Consider the following 20293-nt stretch of genomic DNA (forward strand, 5'->3'; position numbering starts at 1 on the left):
ACCCCAGCAAGTAACCAACAAACTAAGCTTCCTTCTTTCGTTCAGAGACCCAGTCTGACATTTTGTCAGAGCTGTTTCTCTTCCTAAATGAAAGCTCCAGGAAAAGTCATGCCTGTATGTTCACACGTGACCAGATTTTGTTTCCATCCTTACCAGTCCAAAAGATCCCAGTATCTGGCATCAGTCCTAGCAAACTAAAACAGGTGGGGACTTGTTCTTGGCTTCTCTCTCTAAGGCCCAGGAGGCAGGGATTTACCTTTGCCTCTAGCACAGGGTGGGCTGGGGTGGAAGACCAAGGTTCTGAAAGGCACTGTGAAGAACCCCCATAACTACAACCATCAGTGTCTCGCATCCTGGCTTCCATCCCATCAGGGACGATTGTTGCCATCTCTCTTCAAGGGATGTATGGATGGACGGACGGACTGGCCAGCGAAATGAGAGAACACTTTGAGTAAATGTCTTCAATTCAATGATAGCTTTTGATTCCACCATACTCTGCAAACACACAGCTCAAGACAAGGCTCAAAAGAGAAGCACACAAGACGTGTTGAATTAATGTATGTATTTATTGCTTTTTGGCCCCCAACTCCCATTCCCTTTGCAGCATCCCTTCCTTTAGTCATTCGGATGTCCCTTTCTCCAGCCAAGCCACAACTTAAATAAGCTAGAGGGACTGACTTCTCAGTCATGGCTGCTTTCAGTATGCAAGGGGGGGGGGGTGCAGAGGGGGTCAGGATCAAATTAGGAATCTAGGAACAAGGACGCCCCCGGTTCCGGGCCTGCAAGCCCAGAAGTCTCGGTTTTCCGCGTGCCCCTGGGGGCAGGGCTGGGCCAGAGCCAGCATCGCGCGAGAAAGAATCCTCGACTGGGCCCCTGGGGGGGCAGTCAGCCGCCGCCAAGGCCGGGCCGCTGGCGGTCCCCTGCCTGCCGCTGTCCGCTGCCGGCCTCAGTCCCGCTCTAGTCCGCCAGGCGGAGCTCCGCGGGGAGCCCCAGTTCGTTAACATGTTGGGCATCTCATTCCGGGTGGGTTCCGCGGAACAGCAGGGCGGGAAGAGGCGGGAGGCACGGAGAGCCACGGGCCCTGACGTCGGACAGACCCAAGCGGGGGCGGGAGGCGGAACAGAGGCCGCGTAGGCCGCAGGCAGCACCGCGCAGGGCGGGAGCGCTGGGCTGTGCGGGCGGGCGGGCGGCGGATTCCCAGAAGGCGGGGTGCGGGCGGGGCATCGGGTGGGAGAAGCCGAACGACCTTTACCGAATCCGGTCGGGGCAGGCTTGGGTGGAGAAATGAACAGGCTGGCCTTGCGTGCCGGGCGCGGTGGCAGAGTTGAGGGCGGTTGCGGGAAGGCCCGCCAAGCCTCTAGCAGGTGAGTGCCCAGGCCTCCTTTGCCTGTTCTGGAGGGTGCCCAAAGTCGTGGAACATCCCCTGGTTAGAGCTACTTCACTCCTACACCCTCCCCAGACCAAAAGGGGAGTGCCCTGCCCTCAGCTGTAACCACCTTGGGAGGCAGCCACCCCTCTCTCTGGTTCTGTCCTGGGGGGCTTGGGCTTTCATTCCGTATTGCATGTTACAGGTAATGTCATAACCACCCCACGTGGAGGAGGACTCCCAAAGTTTGCACCCTTGGCTGTAGCCAGGATGAGGCAGATGGGCAGGAGGGGCCTGGAGATAGTAGCATTTTCCCACCAGTATCTGCAGCTGACCCCCTCCCTACCTTCTGGTACACAGAAGCTCAACCTGCTTTTTGTTAGTGTAGCCTGCTTCCTCCTGTGGGGAGGACGCTGTGGTTGGGAGGATGCTGTGTCTGAGCACTGTGCTGCTTAGGGATGGTAAGACCTGAGATGTACTGTTCACATTGTGTCTGCCAGGACCCTTCCCTGCTGCTGGCCCTTGCGGTCGTTGGGGTTACAGTGCTTGTGTTTGCCCTGAAGAACATGAACTCCAGGAAAAGAGATCCTATCACCTTACAGGACCCAGATGCCAAGTACCCATTGCCTTTGATTGAGAAAGAGGTAGTGGATCAGCCCAACCCCTCCCCTTGGTTGGGTGAAAGACAGGAGACAGAAGTGGTGGGGAATATTGGATGGGAAAGTGGGGTGGACTCATATCATGGGCCAGTGGAGCTATTTTCCCAGGAATTTGAGCTTCCCAGCAAGAGTTCTAGAGCTGATAGAGCCTGCCTCTGTTTTCTTTTACTAGAAAATCAACCACAACACCCGCCGGTTCCGCTTTGGATTGCCCTCTCCAGAGCATGTCTTAGGGCTTCCTGTAGGTGAGTGGGGTTTCGTATCATCTCCAGGGCTCAGCCTTTGAGGGCTAGGTACTCTGTTCCTATCAGAAGCACATGTTTCCAACCTCCTGAGGTACGAGGTTTCCCTGATACTCTTCCTGAACCATATGGGCTCAGGGAGAAGAAAATGGGCTTGGGATCATTCTTCATTATTCCATTTGGGCTGACTAAAAGTGGTATCTTAATAAGCATTGAAAAGAGATGATGCTAGAGTCAGAAGATCTAAGATCTCATTGAAGGCTCCTTGGAAGGTTCTTTGATGGGCATCGTTAACCAAGTTTCTCAACCTTTCTGATCTTCAGTCTATGAATTGGGATTTCCCAGGCCCTGCCTACCTGCTTCATTTACATTATAGTGAGGGTAAGGTGATTGACAGATATGAAAATTCAGAAACTGCAAAGCATTGTGTACATAGGAGGGAAAGGAGGAATTGATGTTCCTCTGCAGTTAGGAGAATGCTCAGAATGTGGGGGTAGGCAGGTGCCTTCCCCTCACTGTGGATTTTCTATAGGGTCCCCAGATCTACACAAGCAGGAACTGTTGTGATATCAGTCCTAGCAGTCTTAGAATTCCAAGTTACCCTGTTTTCAATCTGTAACACCTCTAGACAGCTGAGTCAGTCTGTAAGGTGGAAAACTTCAGGGCCTAGGGATCCAGAGAAACTTTGTATAAACTACTTGTGTGGCTTGCTTCCTGTTAGATATCCTAATCCTCAGCCTACTCTTCTCATATGAACAAGAGAAAACCTTAACCTCAATTCTATAGGGAATAAAATTATACATAGGCAGCTAGATTGGCCCATCACCCTCCTTGATGCTCCCTAATTCCTTCTCTGTGCATGACAGTGCAATGTCCTGCTGCCTTCCAGCCCTCTGACTGGCCTGTCACCAGTCCTGTTTGTAGAAAGAGTAAAAGAATGAAAAACTTTGGAGAAATAAAATTTTCTTGGTCCTGGTGGAAGCTGTGCAGTTAGTGGGATCAGGGTAATTTTAGTGAGTTCTGAGAGAATTTGATATGAGGACACAGGATATTGCTGATGCTTCTCAACTTAGCTGAAATTAAGCTAGTTAGAGATAGGGCCCAAGGGACCAGTGGGTCAGCCACAAGTTGTCTGGGGATGCTGCTAGACCAAGCCCAGGTTAGCTGCATCTGAACAGCCTTTCCAGGTTCCCAGTATCAAGTGAGCTCTCAGAAGGAGGCTGCTCCAGGCCTGTGTGCCTGAGTATCCCTGGTACCCGGCTACACCACAGTCAGTCATCAAGTGTGCTTACACCTCAGACCTCAGGGCCTCCTCAAAGACTCTGGTTTATGCTCCAGAAACAATTTCAAGGACTGGCTTCTTGACTGTTCCACTCCACCACCTTTCCTCCTCCCTACCGTCTTTTCCCTACCCTGAGACAGAGCCTCTATCTCTACTCTTAAGTCTCCATTAAAGTCTCTAATTTCCTGGGAAAACCAGTTTCTACTTCCTCAGAAACTGACATGTATTATTTTCTTGCCTATAGTGTTAGTGCCTCTTGGTAGCAACTCTTACCCTCAGCACTAATTGCCATGGTCACTGGAGTCTCCAGTTTAGATTCAACAGAAGTCTGAGCAGCCCAGCATATCATCTGATACTGGGCTTAGTCTCAGTGTCATACGAGTGTGATGAATTCCACTCTGGAGGGGCAGAATTTCATGGTTCAGAATTTTTATTGCTGTCACTCAGTGGAGCCACAGGTCAGAAAGACACAGTGGTGTTGCTTTATTTGGTCCATAGGTGTCCAGATACTGGGGCCCTGCAGTGTCTATGAATCCCAGGCCTGTTCTGTGCCAGGCACTAGGATACAGATGGGGTAGCTGTGACTTATTCACAGACCCCAGTGGTACATCCAGTTCAGGAAGAAATGAGTTTATAAAGATAACATTTTTATTTGGAAGCAAAATTCACCCTCCAATTTCAGTTAGCTTCTCTTCCTTTACAAATTACTTAAATTATGATCACATCTGAACAGGTATATCATCACCCCCACTTGTGTATGTGTGTGTGGTGGGTGGGGGTGTTAATGGGTTCCAACCCAGAGCCTTGCACATGCTAGGCAAGTGTTTTAGCACTAAGCCACAACCCGAAGCTCATCATCCCCATTTTACAGATGAAGAGACTAAATCCAGAGAGGTAAAGTAGCCTCTCCTGGATCCTGGATTTGAGCTCCTTCCCCGCTTGCCCCCTCTTTACATCTTGCTGCAGCATTTGCTCCTTCACTGAAGTATAGTCCTTTCTGGGATTCCCAGGTGCTCCTTAGGCTGGCCATGCTCAGGCTAATATTTGGTGCCTCTTCTGTAGGTAACTATGTCCATCTCATGGCCAGAATTGATAATGATTTCGTGATCAGGGCATACACACCTGTCTCAAGTGATGATGACAAAGGCTTTGTGGACTTAATTATAAAGGTAAATGATATAAATGATTATAAAGATAAAAAAAAAAAAAAAAACACCATGTGCAGCTGTTTACTGTGGGTGTCAGGGTAGAGGGCAGTACTTTTTCTGTGAGGTTGCTCATGCCCCAAGCAGGACTTTCCAGCAGTGTCATTTAACAGTGGAGCTATAGTAAACTGAGTGCAGTCTTTAGGTATTGCCCATAGCAATTGTGGGAGTGGGTCATTTTCCCTGTGTGGCTTTCTGTAGCAGATGCATTTTCTAGTTGTGTGCAGCTAGGGCCATAGATCTGAGCATGTGAAAATCAGTTTGCCTTGTTTTTCAGATCTACTTCAAAAATGTACACCCTCATTATCCTGAAGGGGGGAAGATGACTCAGTATTTGGAGAAAATGAAAATTGGGGACACTATCCTTTTTCGAGGACCAACGGGGCGCCTATTTTACCAAGGGCAAGGTACTGGGGTAATCACACTGAATCTCCAGCTGGGAGAAAGGAGATTCCTGCACTGGTTTTATTGTCATCCATATACCCACCTCACAAGGTCCTAATCTTCATTAGGTGTGTCTTCACTGTATCTCCAACTCAGAGCCTGAGACATAATACTGAAAATGGATGATGGGTGGAATCCAGGCTGATTTGTTCTCTTGCATTTGCTACACTGCGTGAGAGTGCTTTGTGAGGTTCCATATTAGCTTCAGCTTGCCTTTTGCCTCAGAAGAGAAGGCCCAGAGGTTCCCTGAGGAGGCCCAGGCTCTTATGGGGCGGGTAGAGGAAGCTATCATGGCCTGCTTCTCTGGCAAGTCCCTAAGATGGACTTGCTTCCTGGGAATCCTAAAGAAAGTCAATAGTCTTTTGCACGCTCCCAGACAAGAGCTGCAGAAATTAGAAGCATTCTCTGTGTTTCCAGGAAACCTTGCAATCAGACAGTACAAAACGAGCATACCTGAGAAAAAACTGGTCTGTCACTTGGGAATGATTGCTGGGGGCACAGGTAAGAGGTTTCTGGGGGTATCATCCAGAAGGTGAGCCCTAAGATAATTCTGACTTTGACTTTGGAGTTATTGGAGAAGGCATGGCACAAGAGATTCCTTCTATAGCCATGGTGGTGGGAATGTGGAATTAGTATAGGTCTTGAACCTGGCCCTGTGTGCCCTGCTCCTCTGAACCAATGTGGAGGCTGTCCAGGGCCACAGAGAGTCTTACATGGAAATCCTGGGCCATGTGGAGGCTATGTGGCCAGGTGGGGCCGACTGGACTGCCCCTGGTCTCCAGCAGTTTCTAGACTCATTCCAAGCCCAATTCTCCCAACCCTTGGGAATGAATAACTGACTGAAGAGAACAAACATGGAGACATACAGTGTGCCAGGTACCATCATAGGCACTTTAAAGAGCATCACATTTACTTATTAATTAATAAGGAACTAATTCTGTTTTGCAAATGAGTATACTTAAGAGCTCAGAATTCTCTTTCCATTTTGCCATATGAAACTGAAAAAGGGCTTTTGAATTACTGTTGCATTTAAAAGGGACAATAAAATGATGGACTGTTCCCCACTTAGTTTGGGGACAGAAGTGAAAAGATATCAGGGCTAAGGGAAACTGCTAAGCTGCTGCAGGCCAGGGGACAGGAGAAGCTGTTCTGCCTGCCCACTAACTGTGTTCCAGGCATTACGCCCATGCTGCAGCTCATACGCCACATCACCAAGAACCCCATGGACAAGACCAGGATGTCCCTCATCTTTGCCAACCAGGTCAGTTCTGCCGAGTCAGCCCTGAGCTTGCAGAGGGAGAATGGAATGTTTGCTGATCTGGGGCTCTGCATTCATTCCTCCCCCACTGACCAAGCGCTTGCTGCTTGGGTGCCTGTGGCTGTGGGAGGGCTTAGTGGGCAGCTGGAGAAGCTGAATCCAGGCTCCTTTTACTGCTTGTTTTTGTTTAACTTTTCTGTCATCCCAGCCAATGCTGTAGCATCAGTATCTCCTTGATACTTATTTCTTCCTTCCTTGATACATATTTTTGATTTTCTGAGTACAAAATCATAGATGCTCTCAGTGGAAATTTGGAAAAAAATAGAGAAAACATATATATTTTTACTTATTCTTTTTATGTGCTATATATTTCTGTGTGTGGTGGGCATGTGTGTATATATTGTTTTCACTTAGCATTACCACATAGGCATTTTGTTCCCCTTAAAACTCTTTATGAGCTGGGCACAATGGTGCATGCCTAGAATCCCAGTGACTCAGGAAGCTGAGGCAGGATTGCAAGTTCTAGGCTAGCCTTAGCAATTTAGCCAGGCCCTAAGCAACCTAGTGAGACCCTGACTCAGAATGAAAATTAAAAAGGAGAAAAATTTTAAAGGGCTAGGAGTGTGGCTCAGTGGAAAAGCATGCCTGGGTTTAATTCCTAGTATGTGCTACACCCCTGCCCCCCCGGCCAAAAAAATAGAAAGACAAAAAATTCTATGAATATTTTCATCATAGTCTGTGTCAAGTTTAGATTTACTAAATCTACATTTTTTCCAGTTTTCAGTTATTAATGCTAAATGATACAATGAGGAATAATTGTACCTAGGCCTGATGACTTCTAGATTATTTTCTTAAATGGAACCTCGGAAGTGGAAAACTGAGACAAGAGTCTTGAAGAGTTTTATGATCCATACCTTCTGTGTACTCTGAGCCTGTGACAAGTGACTTTGGCTCTCTTTTCCCACATGAGGCTCCAGTCTGTTTTCTTTTGTAGTTCTTTGGTAGTGTCTCCTGAATGACTTCTTAGTCCCTACTTTCTTGCAGAAGACCTGAGCCTATAGTGAGCTTGTTCTAGTTGGTTCTGCCATTCCTGGTGCCTAAAGTGAATATAGGAGGTGGGATGGGGACTTTCAAGTGAAGCCACCCAGCCTGTACAGCCACAGTCTTTTAGCAGCAGTTACTGCTGCATTGTGGAAAATGTCACCATCCCAGCAGCTCCCTCCATAAGAGGATGGGTTTGCTCTGTAGGAGCAGCAGAACCCTCGTTTATCCTGGGAGTCTACTGCATACACTCAAGCAAGGGTGGTGGCAGCTTGGGCAGGAGTGTGTGGGAGGACATACAGGCTGTCCCTGGAGGGTCTTTTATAATGTTCCTTCTTTTCTAGACAGAGGAGGATATCTTGATGAGAAAGGAGCTGGAAGAAATTGCCAAGACTCACCTAAACCAGTTCAAACTGTGGTACACCCTGGACAGGCCTCCCCTTGGTACAAACCCTGTTGCTTCCCTCACTGTGGGTCAGCTCCAGGCTTTGATCCACCTCAAGGACTGGCCTCTTATTTTGTTTATGAGGACCGAGTTTGAGCATTTGGCTTTGGGCTCTGGATCCATATGGGAAATGCAAGTGTTGAGGGAGATAGGATTTGGATGGCCTGCTTGTAATGGTGACAGAAGGCATGTGTCCAGTATCTCAGGAGCACTCCATGAATTGTACTGAACATCAAAAGGAACACTGAGCCCCAGGGCTACTCTCAACACCACAGCCATCACACATACTGCAGCTGATATGGCCACTCGTCTTTTCACCAGTCATGTCATTGTTCATGGCCACTGCAGCCCTCCCTATCCATCTCATCTGGACAGCAGTTGTCATATGCTAAGCCTCAGCCAGCACCCCAGGAACCATCATGCACAATGTACCCTGTGTGGCATGTCTCACACACTGTACCTATCTGTACCTGTCTTGTCATATGGCTCACTTCCCAGCAGATGGCACTGCCCAACTCCACAAACCCCACACTATTCCATACCACGCCCTGACAGCTCCAGCTCACTATCCTGACTCACTATACTCTAGTACACCTCATCATGAAGTCCTTCACCCTCCTCAGTGCTCACAGAAGTCAGTCATCAGCAGGGGCCTCTGAGTCCCAGCCATGCCTGGAATATGGGGTAAATTCTGTCCCCTTATCCTCTTCTTGGGCTTATTACAGGGAGCTGCAGTACAGACTTCTAAGCCTTTATAGAGCAGCCTGGTCTACTTAGCTGAAAGGAGGGAGGGCAGAAGCCTAGCATGGAGGGGGCTTAGCCTGCTACCCCGTGACTCTTTCCTGCTGTGCTTCATTTCAGGCTGGAAGTACAGCTCAGGCTTTGTGACTGCTGACATGATCAAGCAGCACCTCCCACCCCCTGGGAAAACCACACTCATCCTGGTTTGTGGCCCACCAGCCTTGATCCAGACAGCGGCTCATCCCAACCTGGAGAAGCTGGGTTATACCAAGGATATGATTTTCACCTACTAGTATCTCCTGTACTCCTAGAAAATTTCCTGGGACCCTTTCCTCTGTTTCAGAGTGAGTTCAACTTCTCCATATTAAACTGGGATGTTTTTGAAGGTGCATCTCTATGCACCCTTGGGCCCCCACACTGGCATTCCCCTTTTGAATGTGGGGCCTAAGAAGAAGTGTTCAAGAGGCTGGAGACAAAATGACTTCTGAGACCTCCTGCCTTGGAGGCTGGAAAGAGCTCTGTTATGGTTATCTTTCTCCATAGTAAAATAAACTTAAGTAGTCAGCAGATAACACATGAAGAATGGTTCTGTGAGAGACCCACTGGGCCTTGTCTGCCCTGCTTGAGAGTTGACTTCTATATGCCCCTAAGGGGGTCAGAACTGCAATAGTGCCACAACAGAATTCCAGCAGAATCCAAGTAGGATCACAGTAACTCCCAATAATCTCTCTTGAACCTCTCTTTAGAGTGTGCTGCTTTTAAGGTCAGGCCTACAAAGTCTCAGGCACCCTCCATAATGCACTCTTCCTTTTCTTCTGGGACATCTTAAAGTGGGAATGGGATTAAAGGCACACACATTAGGGCAATAAATCCCAGAGTAAGTAGGCTCTGGGAACTCCTTCCAGACTCCCTGCTTTGGGCACAACAGATGGAGGCATGGAATGGATTATTTTTTGAGAATCCTCCAAGTGTTAAGCTCTGACCTGGCATGGGGCAAGGGTAGAGATGGTTACATACATAACAGAAGTTTCTCAACTTGCATGCAGGTTCCAGAAGCTCTGCCTTAAATCCTATCACTAACCCCTAGTGATACAAGGGACTACTATTGCCATCTGCTGTCCAGGACCAGGACAACATGTTGCCGCTCTGTTATCTGAGTAGGCCAGAGATCTTGAGGGGATTTTGTTCTCCAAGTTGCAGATGAGGAAACAGGTTATGAAATTAAGTGTTCCCACTAAGTGTGCAGCCAGTAGGTAGCACAGCTGACTTTAAAAATGGGTCTGTTTTATTCCAAGTTATTCCTCTTTTCACAAAAACTGACATAATGGAAGCAGTACTGACCTTGGTACCACTGGATTTGTTACCCACTGTATATGTGTATGCAGGACAATAGGAAGGGCAGAAGGAGCACAGAAGATGAATGCAGCTCTAGGGAACTCTCTGCAGTACAGCTGTCTTGCCCACAGGGGGCCATACACTGGAATGGTCTCACAGAAGGCCTGTGGGAGGTCTGAAGGGAAGGGCTGGCCAGGCTTCATCTACCTACCCATTCAGCATGTCTTCTGGGAATCTCCTGCTCAGGGAATGACACCTCTGCTGGATACTTTACCATAAGATCCTGACCTCAGGTTTTGCTCTAATTGCAGATCTGACCATGCTTGTTACCTACCTACTTTAAACCCTGCTCTGCTTGTACTCTATTACCCACCCTGGCCACTCCTCTGTCTCTGTGACATATTCCAGGGGCCTAGTTTGCAAGATCTTTCTTGATTGGGCTCCTGCTGACCTCATTAGATTTTTTATTTCCTGGACCTCCCTTCTCTGATTCATTCTCTAGCCCAATGGTTCTCAAATGGGGGGTTTTGTCCCTCCTCTATTGTGGGAACATTTGACAAAATATGGAGACATTTTGATTTCACAACTAGAAGAAAGGTGCTGCTGGCATCTAGTGTAGAGATCAAGGATGCTGGTCAGCAGGAACCTGATCAAGAAGCAGTTTGAGGTCAGGACTGGGCTTACCCATATAAGAGTAAAAGCTTCCTGAGGGACATAGAGGTAGTATCTGTGCTCGTCCTTGACAGGCAACATTTGGCTTCATGAAGGGGACTGGGAGAAAAATGGATGCCACAGGGAGGGAAAGGATTAAGCAAAGGCCTGGAGGGAGGGAAGACTCAACAGTGGGTTCAGAATGGCTGATAATGGAGAAGGAACTGGGATGCTCATCTGTGGTAATTTAACTGAGGAGTTCTGAACAATGATAGGATTAAAACAGTGTTTTGGGAGGTCATCATGGGGATGGGGTAGAGAAATGTCTGGAGGGGACCAACTGGAATGATGAGGAATTAAGAAGACCAGCTGCAACAATCAGATGAGAGATGAGGCTGAAACTAGAGCATGGGGGTGGGAGGGAGGAAGGGGCTGGTTGGGGAGAGGACACTGACTGGGGCTTAGTGGCAGCTCTCTGAAATGGGACACATTAGAAAGGGCACAGCTTGTTTGGGAAGATGATGAGTTCCAGTAGAAATGAGTTTAGGGTGTGCAGACGCTTTCCACTGGGGGGAGCTGTTTAAGCAGACATTCCGCTTGAGGACAATGAGGGAAAGGCCTCAGAGGTTGGTACACTCTGTCAGGATGAGATGAGGGAGTGTGTGTGTGTGTGTGTGTGTGTGTGTGTGTGTTGGGGACTCCTCTGTGCAAACAGTGGGAGGCCCAGAAGATCCCCACAGCTCTTGCCCTGAATACCCTCCTCAGCCAGATTTCTGTGAATGGAAAAGATGCTCCTGTTAAGCAGCCCAGAGAGAGCTCCCATAGTGCTTTCACCCCACTCAATCACTATAAAACATTCAGAACACTTTTTTTCCTAACTTTCTTTTTCTTTTTCCAGCAGAGGATTTATGACTAACAGTTCTTCCCCTTTGGTGTAAGAGCCTCCCAGCTGTCACCAGGAACAGCATGAGCCATTGAGTCCATGCACTGATATCTCATTGCACTCCCCACAAAGTGGTCTGTAGTCCATGTATAAAAGTACAAAAGGTAGAAAAGCTTCAGTAAAGAACACAGCACAGTTGAAAACACTTAGGAACATGAGGGCCACCTCCTGGACACCTGTCCCACCATTCTGCTTTGCTTGTCAGCACCCACATCTGAGATGTCCCACCAGCTCCATCTGCATAGTACAGATGGCTGTGTGCCAGCTCCCCATTGAGGCAAAGACTTAGGGCCCCACATGTGCCTCTCTGGGCTCTCGGCCATGAAGAATGTCATCTCCAGTCATCAGAGTTGGGGGCAGCCAGGCAAGAGTCATTCAGCAGCTGGTCCTGGCTCAAAAGAGTCTGAAACGACACAGCCAAAGGGGCAGTTTAATAGTTTTGGCCAAGGCTTCCCTACAACAGCTACATAGGGAGCAGAGGGGGCACTCGGTATGGTCTGACAGATGCCTGTAAGTTCCTGGTATCCCGGGGACCCTGAACATTGGGTCAGAATAGACAGTACTATTAAGGTAAAAATAAACTGCTCATCTTAGAGGTAAACTTGCTATTTCAAGGCCACAAAAGGCCTATTAGAGATGATAGGACAAGGTTGGATAGATCCATCGTGATGTGTGAGCCAAGAAACGAGAAGAGACCTGCTTGGATCCAGAAGACTCCTGCCTTGCCCTTAGACAGAGTCTTCTAAACATGCCTCAGTAGATCAGCAAGCAAAGTACAGTGACAGGGGACTCAGTGTTGATAGACACTATAGCTACCAGGCCAGGGATGGGCTCTAAAGAAACTAAAAGGTCTGGAAGGCATGGGGCCTCAAAGACAATTTGTGCTCTGTAACTGGCCATTTTATTGCCAGCTCTTATCTGCCTATAACCCTTGCAAAATGGGAAATACAGGTAACTAAGCCAAAGCTCAGATAGGGAACAACACACCTAAGGTAAAAAGCAGATGAATCTGCCTTACTCCAAAGCTGCTCCTCTTCCCCTGAGACTGAGCTGCCTGCCTCCACATGATCTGATTTGTTCTCTTGGGTATATGGCAGTATATGCTAGCTTGCCTGTGATGTCCATGATGATGGGAAATGCATGTGTCTCATGTCCAGAGAGGAAAGAACCATGTCCACTAGGCCAGAGGTGAGGGCTGGGCTCTGGGCTGACTACACAGATGGTTTAGGGCTGCTGAACATCTAAGTTTCTTCACCAGCTCTGAGGTGGGGAAGAGAACCGTAGACCTAGTATGTCTTACCTGGCTATAGCTAAAGGTCTGTGAGCTTTCAGATGCCCATTAGTGACTCAATAGGAGGCCCCTAGGCTGCTTTCTGTCTTTCTGGGCTGACTCAGGCTTAGGCTGTGGCCTCAGGGCCCAGCACAATCCTTTACTCTCCCTTATCCTTGAACAGCAGCCCACCAAGCTCACTGGGCCTTTTCAGGCACCAGCCCTACTGTGTTGTGGTAGGGTTGGGGGATGGGGGTCTGAGTCCTACCGTAAGGCGATGAATGTCTTGGGAGAGGAGCCCTATCTGCGTCACAGTGCCTTCGGAAGGCGCCATCTGTAAAATGGGCAGCAGCCTGGTCAGCACACACAGATGCAGCTTGTAACTTGCAGAGACAGCATGCAATGTCCATCCTGCTCAGGCCTGGCTTCTCCAGAGCATGCTTCCCTGGAGGGTTGGGCAAGGAGTGTGCCAAGCCTTGAGAAGTGGCAAGTGCTGGGGTACGTGCTGCTTCTGTTGCTGAGGAAATGTGTCCAATGTCCCACACTGCATGCACACACTTTCATGAGGCCACATGTCACATCAGCATTTAGGGCACAGAGAAGCAGGGCGCAGGTATAGTCTGTGAGAAGCAGCTCTGCTGCACGTGTTCACTGTTCCAGATAATTCCAGGAGAAGAGAATAGCAGGCCTTTAGGATGCTGGATAGAATGACAATTTCCAGGTACCAACAGGACGCCAGATACCGATGCCCCAGTGTAGATGGACATCTTCAGGAAGCTGCTGCCTCCTCCCTATTGAGGAGCCTTCCTCCCCTCCCCTCCCCTCTTCCTTGGGTAATGCTGGACTTCTCCTTCCCTAAGGTGATTTAGACATTGTAGGTTTGGAAGCATTCTTTATAGATTTGTAGGATATCAAGTGAAACCCTTTTTTTAACAGGTGGAACAACTGAGGCCCACAAAGGGAAAAGAGGACTTCCATGCGGCTACAGAGAGAATTAGTGGCAAAACAGTTCCATGCAGGGTTTGAAAACAGGCACATGCAAAGTCTCTCACCAGGATATGATAACAAAGAAATAAGGGATAAAGCTGGCCTGACTGGCTGTACAGCCACAATGGCCAGGGATCAGCCTGGAGGAGTGAGTGCCATTCAATTGCCCTGAGTGCCAGGATCGAACACCAGTGTTCCCAGCTGACAAGCTTGTATCTACATTTCTCACTAGCTGGACCTCAGGGGAGGTGGTGGTTTGAGGGAATTGGCCATGTCTGAGGCTGCTGGTGGTATAAGAAGCAAATCTTAGCAGCCTTTCCATCTGGGACAGAATCAGAGTGCTACAATGGAGTCACTGGCCCTGCCCCACTGTCAGATGATTATGACACTGCTGTTATTCTTCTGTAGATGAGGCCCAAGGGACCCAGTGAAGCCAAACACTGGCCTGGGGTGAACTGGAATCTCAAGAGCAGGAGCTCAGCCTGGCACCACATGTCTCTCTCTGTCTCTGGCCAGACAGAGCCCATCTGGAGGGCCCATTATCAGCTAGTCAGCCTCTAAATCAAGAGGCCAGATCTGCTTCAGCCCTGCCAGCCCAGGCGAACCATCCCCCACAACAGTTATGAGAAGCTGGCAGAACACGTGAAGGAACAGAGAGTGTTGCCAGCAAGGCATCCCTACTTGTCACCCCTACCCTCCTTTAGTGAACTGGAAACCAACTTGGGGTCTGCACAGCAGATGTGACCTATAGCCAGGATGTGCATGAGACCCAAGTTTCCCCTCTGCTTCACTGAGGGAGGTGGGGCCTGAGGCAGTCCTCTCTGAAGGATACAAAGAGGAAAAAGGGGTCCCTCTTTGCTCCATCCCCCTTGGGGAATCCTGACTGTGTACCTGGATTGGGCTCAGTGCCACAGGCTTTTAAGCTACAATCAGTAGGGTTCCATTTCCAGCCATGCTCACCTTTCTTCCCCCAACAAGATTAAAAATATGTTGCACTGTTTACTTCCTACATAAATATTGTTTTTATTATCAGAAAGAAGCAACTACCTCTGTAGAGAAAGACATAACACAATTACACTGTCACCACCGCAGAAGTCCCTGCCATTTGTCTCTTTGATCTCAGCCAAGATTCTCTGGTCCATAGGCATAAGGCACTTGAGCTTTTCTTTTAACCGCAGCACAGGGGAAATGCCTGAGAGTTGAGTCTTTGGGGATTGTTCATAGCCTCTGGACCTGTGTCTAAGTTCATGCATATCTGGTGGTGCTGAAGTTGGCTGTTTAAAATTACTAAAAATGTAAAAGCATCTTAAAGGGTTTTTCATCCTGAGTCCACCTTTGACAACAGTCCCCAAAGCATGCCTCTTCAAAGTATGAAGAGAGATTGACCTAGGGCTATATAATTGCTGGAATGTTCTCTGCAAGTCATGCACATGAGCAGGGGGTGAGGTTGCAGTTATGATGGCACACGTGGTGTTACTGTGTTTTCAGGTGCACAGAGAGGGCAGGTGACAAGCATCAGCTAACCTGTCCCACCTGGTCCAACTCATCCAGTTCAGGAGCATCAAGGGGGCTGAGGCCTCGGCAGCCACTGTAGACCCGGTGACTATCACTGATAGCATCATTAGATTCCATTGGGCAAATGTAATCTGTGGATTCATCAAACTTCTTTCTTCTTATGTTTCCAAAATGTGAAAATCCCAGTTTCCTTGGCTAAAATACAGCAAATACAAGATTATGGAAAGATTACTACTCCAGTGTGCAGATATGACCGACAATATATTTAAGAACAGTCCTAGGAGGAAAGAACTAAGGCAAAGTGCTTCTTGAAAAAACTGAACCAAACAGGTCCTGTAGGCAATTTCTATGCTGAGGAAAGATCAAAAGATAAATAATCCTAACAAGAACTGCTCCTCCAAGACTGTGGGAAAACTCGTTCCCATTGTCCTATTTTCCCAGGAACTTTCCTATTTTCCCAGATGGACTCAGTTCCTACTGAACACCAGCCTGCACTTGAGGCCAAGCATGGAGGACTTGCCTCAACACATTTGATGACAGCACACTAGGGAGCAGCACCCAGTGCCTTTGACACCAGTGCTTTGAGAGCCACACCAGATGCCCTGGGTTGGTCTTCCTTCTTGCTTTAGCTTTGCCCAGCACTGGACTCCCCCCTCAGAAAGTCCAGATACTTGCTGTTGTGCTTCATTAGGAAAGAAGGTTAAGCTGTGAGCTGTGCTGTGAGGCACCATCATGCCTGCTGGGGAGGGGCCAACCTGGCTTCCAGAGAGTGAGTCTGTGGGCCTGTGATCTGGGAAGGACATGGTGGGGATGTTGTGGCTCAGGAAGGGCTTTGTGGGATTTAGGGAGCCCACAGATGCTTGGTCTTGGTACTTGGATGACTTCAGATTAGGGATATGGGACAGCTGTGTGCAGGCCACATCACAGAACAGGACAAGTGGAACCAGCTGCAACAGGAGCACTCCCCATGCTGTCAGGGTAGCTTTGACTGAGTCCCCTGCACTGTGGCACACAGATGGGCCTAATGGAAGGGAATCCAGATCAGGAACTCATCTGCTGTGCAAAATGAGTAACAGTAGCACTGGGTAGAGGACAAGCTCCCAGCTACCTGAGAATAGATGCTTCCTGAACATGGCCTCTGTGTAAAAAACCCTGTGCTCTCTTTCTTGGACTTAGGACAGGTAGGCAGTAGGCCTAATGAAGACAAACAGACCAAACTCCTGCAGCAGAAGCTGAGTGCTGCTCCTGGTTCTCAATGTATACACTGATCTGGCTCCATGTACTGAGCCAGTGGCTGTATGACCTGACAGCCAGAAGGAAGTCCCCAGGGGTAACCCAGAAAGAGTATAACAACTCACCCGGACTTTGGCCGTGGTAGTCAGTGGTGTATAAGCTGGTGAGGCCATTTTATCTCTCTTTTCCTGTTCAGCCTCAGGACCAATCAGGGCACTGAATTTGGTGGTCAGGTGGCGCCTGAGGAGCGTCTTCTGTGGTGGGATATTGAGAAGCATGGCCAGGGTATCCCCAGTGAATCGTGGTTCCAGGATCTAAAAAAGAATCATAGACAAATTTAGTCAGTGGCAACAGATGATACCTAGTAAGTAATAGGGAGAAACTGGCCTTCAGGGCCTTAGGGTGCCTTCAAAATTAGGCTGAAGCTCATACCCTTGTTCTATGTCCTACTTTCCTCTCTCTACCCAGACGAGGCTTGGCTTTGAGCAGACACTAGCATATTTGTTAAGTGACCATCTCATTTTCACAGACCAACAGAGAACAGCGACCTCTTTAGGATGTCTCCCAGTCTCTTACAAGTCTTGAACCTTATATGTTCAAACCACCACCTCCAAACATCCACACCACCATCTCCATATTTCTTCTCTGGCTTTGCCACTTGACAGATCTGAGTTGTGATAAGGATTATATCATGGCAAGCAGGAAATTACATTTGATGACCTCCCCTTCATTTCCCAGTCCCCCTGTTCGTCTAGAAGCAGGTAAAGCTGACTTGTGTAGGTCTGATTCTCATGCATTCCCACTAACCTGGGATCTCTCGGTCTGTAGTGGAGGAAGCCCTTCCAGAAGTTATCTTGTTTCCATGGGGTATATTAATTCTTACCCACAAATTATCAAATATTTTGAAACTTCAGATTCTATAAAGGTTTCAGATGAAGTATCTTTTTTTTTTTTTTTTAACTAGAATATATGTTTGGCCCTCAGAAAATTAGTTTCTGAATACCCAAGTCTACATCAAAGCAACTGGGCTAGCCCAGAGTGCAACTCACAATAAGACCTCCATGGACACCACTCCCTCGAAGGTTGGGTGCATACTCTGCCAGGTCCACAGATCGCAACCATTCCATCACCCTGTGGTTGGACCATTGCACAACTTCTGAAGGAGAAAGGTTACTCTGTGAGAGGAAGAAGAGTGAAGACATTAGACTTCATTGGTCCTACCACAGTCCTCTGTGGGGTCATCCCCTGTGAATGAATCTGCCCCAGAAGCCTCACCAAAAGAAGACCCTTGTGCCTAACAACCCAGGCCAGCCAGACTGCCTCCCTGAGAGCCTTCTCAGTTCTGAGAAACAGCTCTTACTGGATCTTACATGATCTTCTACACTAAGACATCTGAATGCAGAATCCTGTTTCTCCCTAATTTTCCGGCTAACTTTGGGAAAAATAAATAAAGGCATGTAGTTTTTCATTCAATTATTCAACATAATTTTAAAGATTCACTTATGAGAAAAGTGTTTTATAAAGAAAAAGATCTTTTTGTGGACAATTGTTTAGGGGAATGTTATGGTTTAGATGTGAGGTGTGCCCCAAAAGCTCATGTGTGAGACAACGCAAGAAGGTTTAGAGGACAAATGGTTGGGTTAGGAAGGCCTTAACCTAAAACAGTGAATTAATCCCCTGAAGGGATTAATTCTGTGGTAACTGAAGGTGGATAATGTGCGGCTGGAGGAGGTGGGTCACTGGGGGCATGGCTTTGGGGTACATATTTTCTATCTGGCTAGTGGAGTCTCTCTCTACTTTCTGATCATCATATGAGCCACTTTCCTCCACCACACTCTTCTGTCATGATGTCCTACCTCACCTTAAGCCTCAAGGAATTGAGACCTCTGAACCTATGGGCCCCCAAATAAACTTTTCCTCCTCTAAAATTATTCTCATCAGGTCTTTTAATCACAGCAGTGAAAAGCTGACTAAAACAGGGAACACACATCAAGATACTTTAAAATGCCCAGCACTGTGCCTGGGCAAGCAAAGTATATTTGTTGAATACCGAGAAAACAGGAGGTGGAGAACAGAGGTTAAGAGTCATTAATCCCCCAGGAAGCAGAGGTAGACAAAGTTTCCAGGAACAGAGGAGGTGGGATGTAACTGACAACACTTCAGTTTGGGGCCCACCAAGAACCCTGAGGTTCATGGAACAATATCAAATATATCATTTGGGTTGCTGTGTTTATCTGTAATGTTTCTTCTCTACTAAGACCTGCTCATGGATTCTGTATATCTGGACCTGAACATTGTTTAATTTTGTATATATACAAGTAGGAAAAACTATTCTTAGTGTATGATTTTGTAGGGCTCCTTGTCCCTTTTTCTCTGTTTTTTCCTGTCCTCTGCCTGACACTCAAATTTCCACTTTGTGTATCTCTTCCCCCTTCCTTTGCATCATCTCCTGTAATCATTATGATGACTTTGAAAAACTTGTTGCCACAGACATTACATTTGTAATGTAAGGGAGAGTGGAAGATTTGGAGGTTTAGTGGCCACAATGGAACACAAAAGTACAAGTAACATGGGTGTTTTGGGTGCCAGAATCCCAAGCACCACAGTCCAAAATGCAGCATTTTGTGATTATGTAAATCTTATTTTTTCACACAGGATATTTCAAGTGTCCTGGCTCAGGGCTCCCTGCATAGCTATTATCCTGCCCTCACCTCATCAGCTGGGCGCCGATGCAGGCAGTGGGGGTTGAACTTGTTGACATGCAGCACATGAATGGCACATTTGATGCTGAGATGATGTAGCTGGCTGGTGACTTTTAAGAAGAGTAAATCATTCTGGAAAAGAAAAGTTTTGATGAGCCAGTTTCCAAAGTAACAAGACTCCAGTGGTCCTTCCTGGTCTGGCCAAACAGACAAAAGACTTCCACATTTCAGGAAGGTGCATTATGGACATACCAACAGTTTCTCTTATCACAATGGTTTGTACTCTGCTACTGGGGATATCTTATGTAACAATCAATACTATTTCAAGGACTTCAGAATAAGATGGAATCAGGCTTAAAATAACAATCATGGGCATATCTGAGCCAAATGCTCACAGATACAACTGAAATATTTAAAGGAAAAGTCCTCACCACAGTTAGGTATTGCAGCATTCGTCCATCAACTCTGGACTCATGAAACTGGTCTTTATATTGGGGTAAGCCGATATCATCAAGCCACCCTATAAATACAGAAAAAAAAAAAAATAGATGTGTTGGGATTCCTGAGAATAGGAGCAACAATTATCATTTTGAGGTTCCAGTTTTTTTCAGAAGATTTAGTAATCCATCTGCCTTTCACAAGGACACAGCTATCTTTGAGGCACACATTCAACATGGAAATTCTTTTTACCTTTAGGAACAGTCAGATACATACTTAATACATATATGCCTGTCCTTACGTGTCACCCAAATGTGATCCAGCAGCGCAGACTTCTCTTCCTGCTTGGTGTTGATGGCTTTCACTGCTAAAACAAGTTTCTTTCTATGAAGAGGGTGCTTAATTCCTAGTTCCTGAAATTGCAAGATGAAGACCAGATGTAAAATTTTGGCAGACAATTTGATCTCCAGAGGATGTTGTGTCAGGGTGGAGATGCTCTAAAGAGTGTGGCAGGGGATCTGTGCACAAGACCCTGG

General features: G+C 47.5%; 2 protein-coding genes across 9 annotated transcripts in view; one reads left to right on the forward strand and one right to left on the reverse strand.

Moving 5' to 3' along the window:
- Positions 1-567: 567 nt before the first annotated feature.
- Ppfibp2 (PPFIA binding protein 2) overlaps positions 568-20293 on the reverse strand; it is a 160372-nt gene continuing 140646 nt past the window's right edge. For 5 of the 8 annotated variants that reach the window (XM_071616407.1, XM_071616405.1, XM_071616406.1 and 2 more), the window contains 8 exons: positions 20059-20170; positions 19751-19839; positions 19329-19451; positions 17667-17792; positions 16743-16931; positions 15394-15579; positions 13151-13216; positions 568-1392 (listed from right to left, as the gene is read on the reverse strand). In XM_071616407.1, coding sequence (XP_071472508.1) covers positions 1249-1392; positions 13151-13216; positions 15394-15579; positions 16743-16931; positions 17667-17792; positions 19329-19451; positions 19751-19839; positions 20059-20170 — 1035 coding nt within the window. In that variant the 3' untranslated portion in view covers positions 568-1248. Of the gene's footprint in view, positions 1393-9309; positions 12016-13150; positions 13217-15393; positions 15580-16742; positions 16932-17666; positions 17793-19328; positions 19452-19750; positions 19840-20058; positions 20171-20293 lie in introns of those variants that run through there. The other 3 variants (XM_071616408.1, XM_027942424.3, XM_071616409.1) reach the window with 3 other exon arrangements.
- Positions 1929-9255, forward strand: Cyb5r2 (cytochrome b5 reductase 2). The gene is made up of 8 exons (XM_027942370.2): positions 1929-2010; positions 2198-2270; positions 4612-4718; positions 5032-5161; positions 5616-5699; positions 6374-6459; positions 7842-7941; positions 8804-9255. The coding sequence occupies exons 1-8, from the start codon at positions 1933-1935 to the stop codon at positions 8974-8976; spliced, it is 831 nt and encodes a 276-aa protein (XP_027798171.1). The 5' UTR covers positions 1929-1932; the 3' UTR covers positions 8977-9255.

The sequence above is a fragment of the Marmota flaviventris genome, chromosome 9, assembly GCF_047511675.1.
Source record: "Marmota flaviventris isolate mMarFla1 chromosome 9, mMarFla1.hap1, whole genome shotgun sequence".
Classification (NCBI taxonomy): domain Eukaryota; kingdom Metazoa; phylum Chordata; class Mammalia; order Rodentia; family Sciuridae; genus Marmota; species Marmota flaviventris.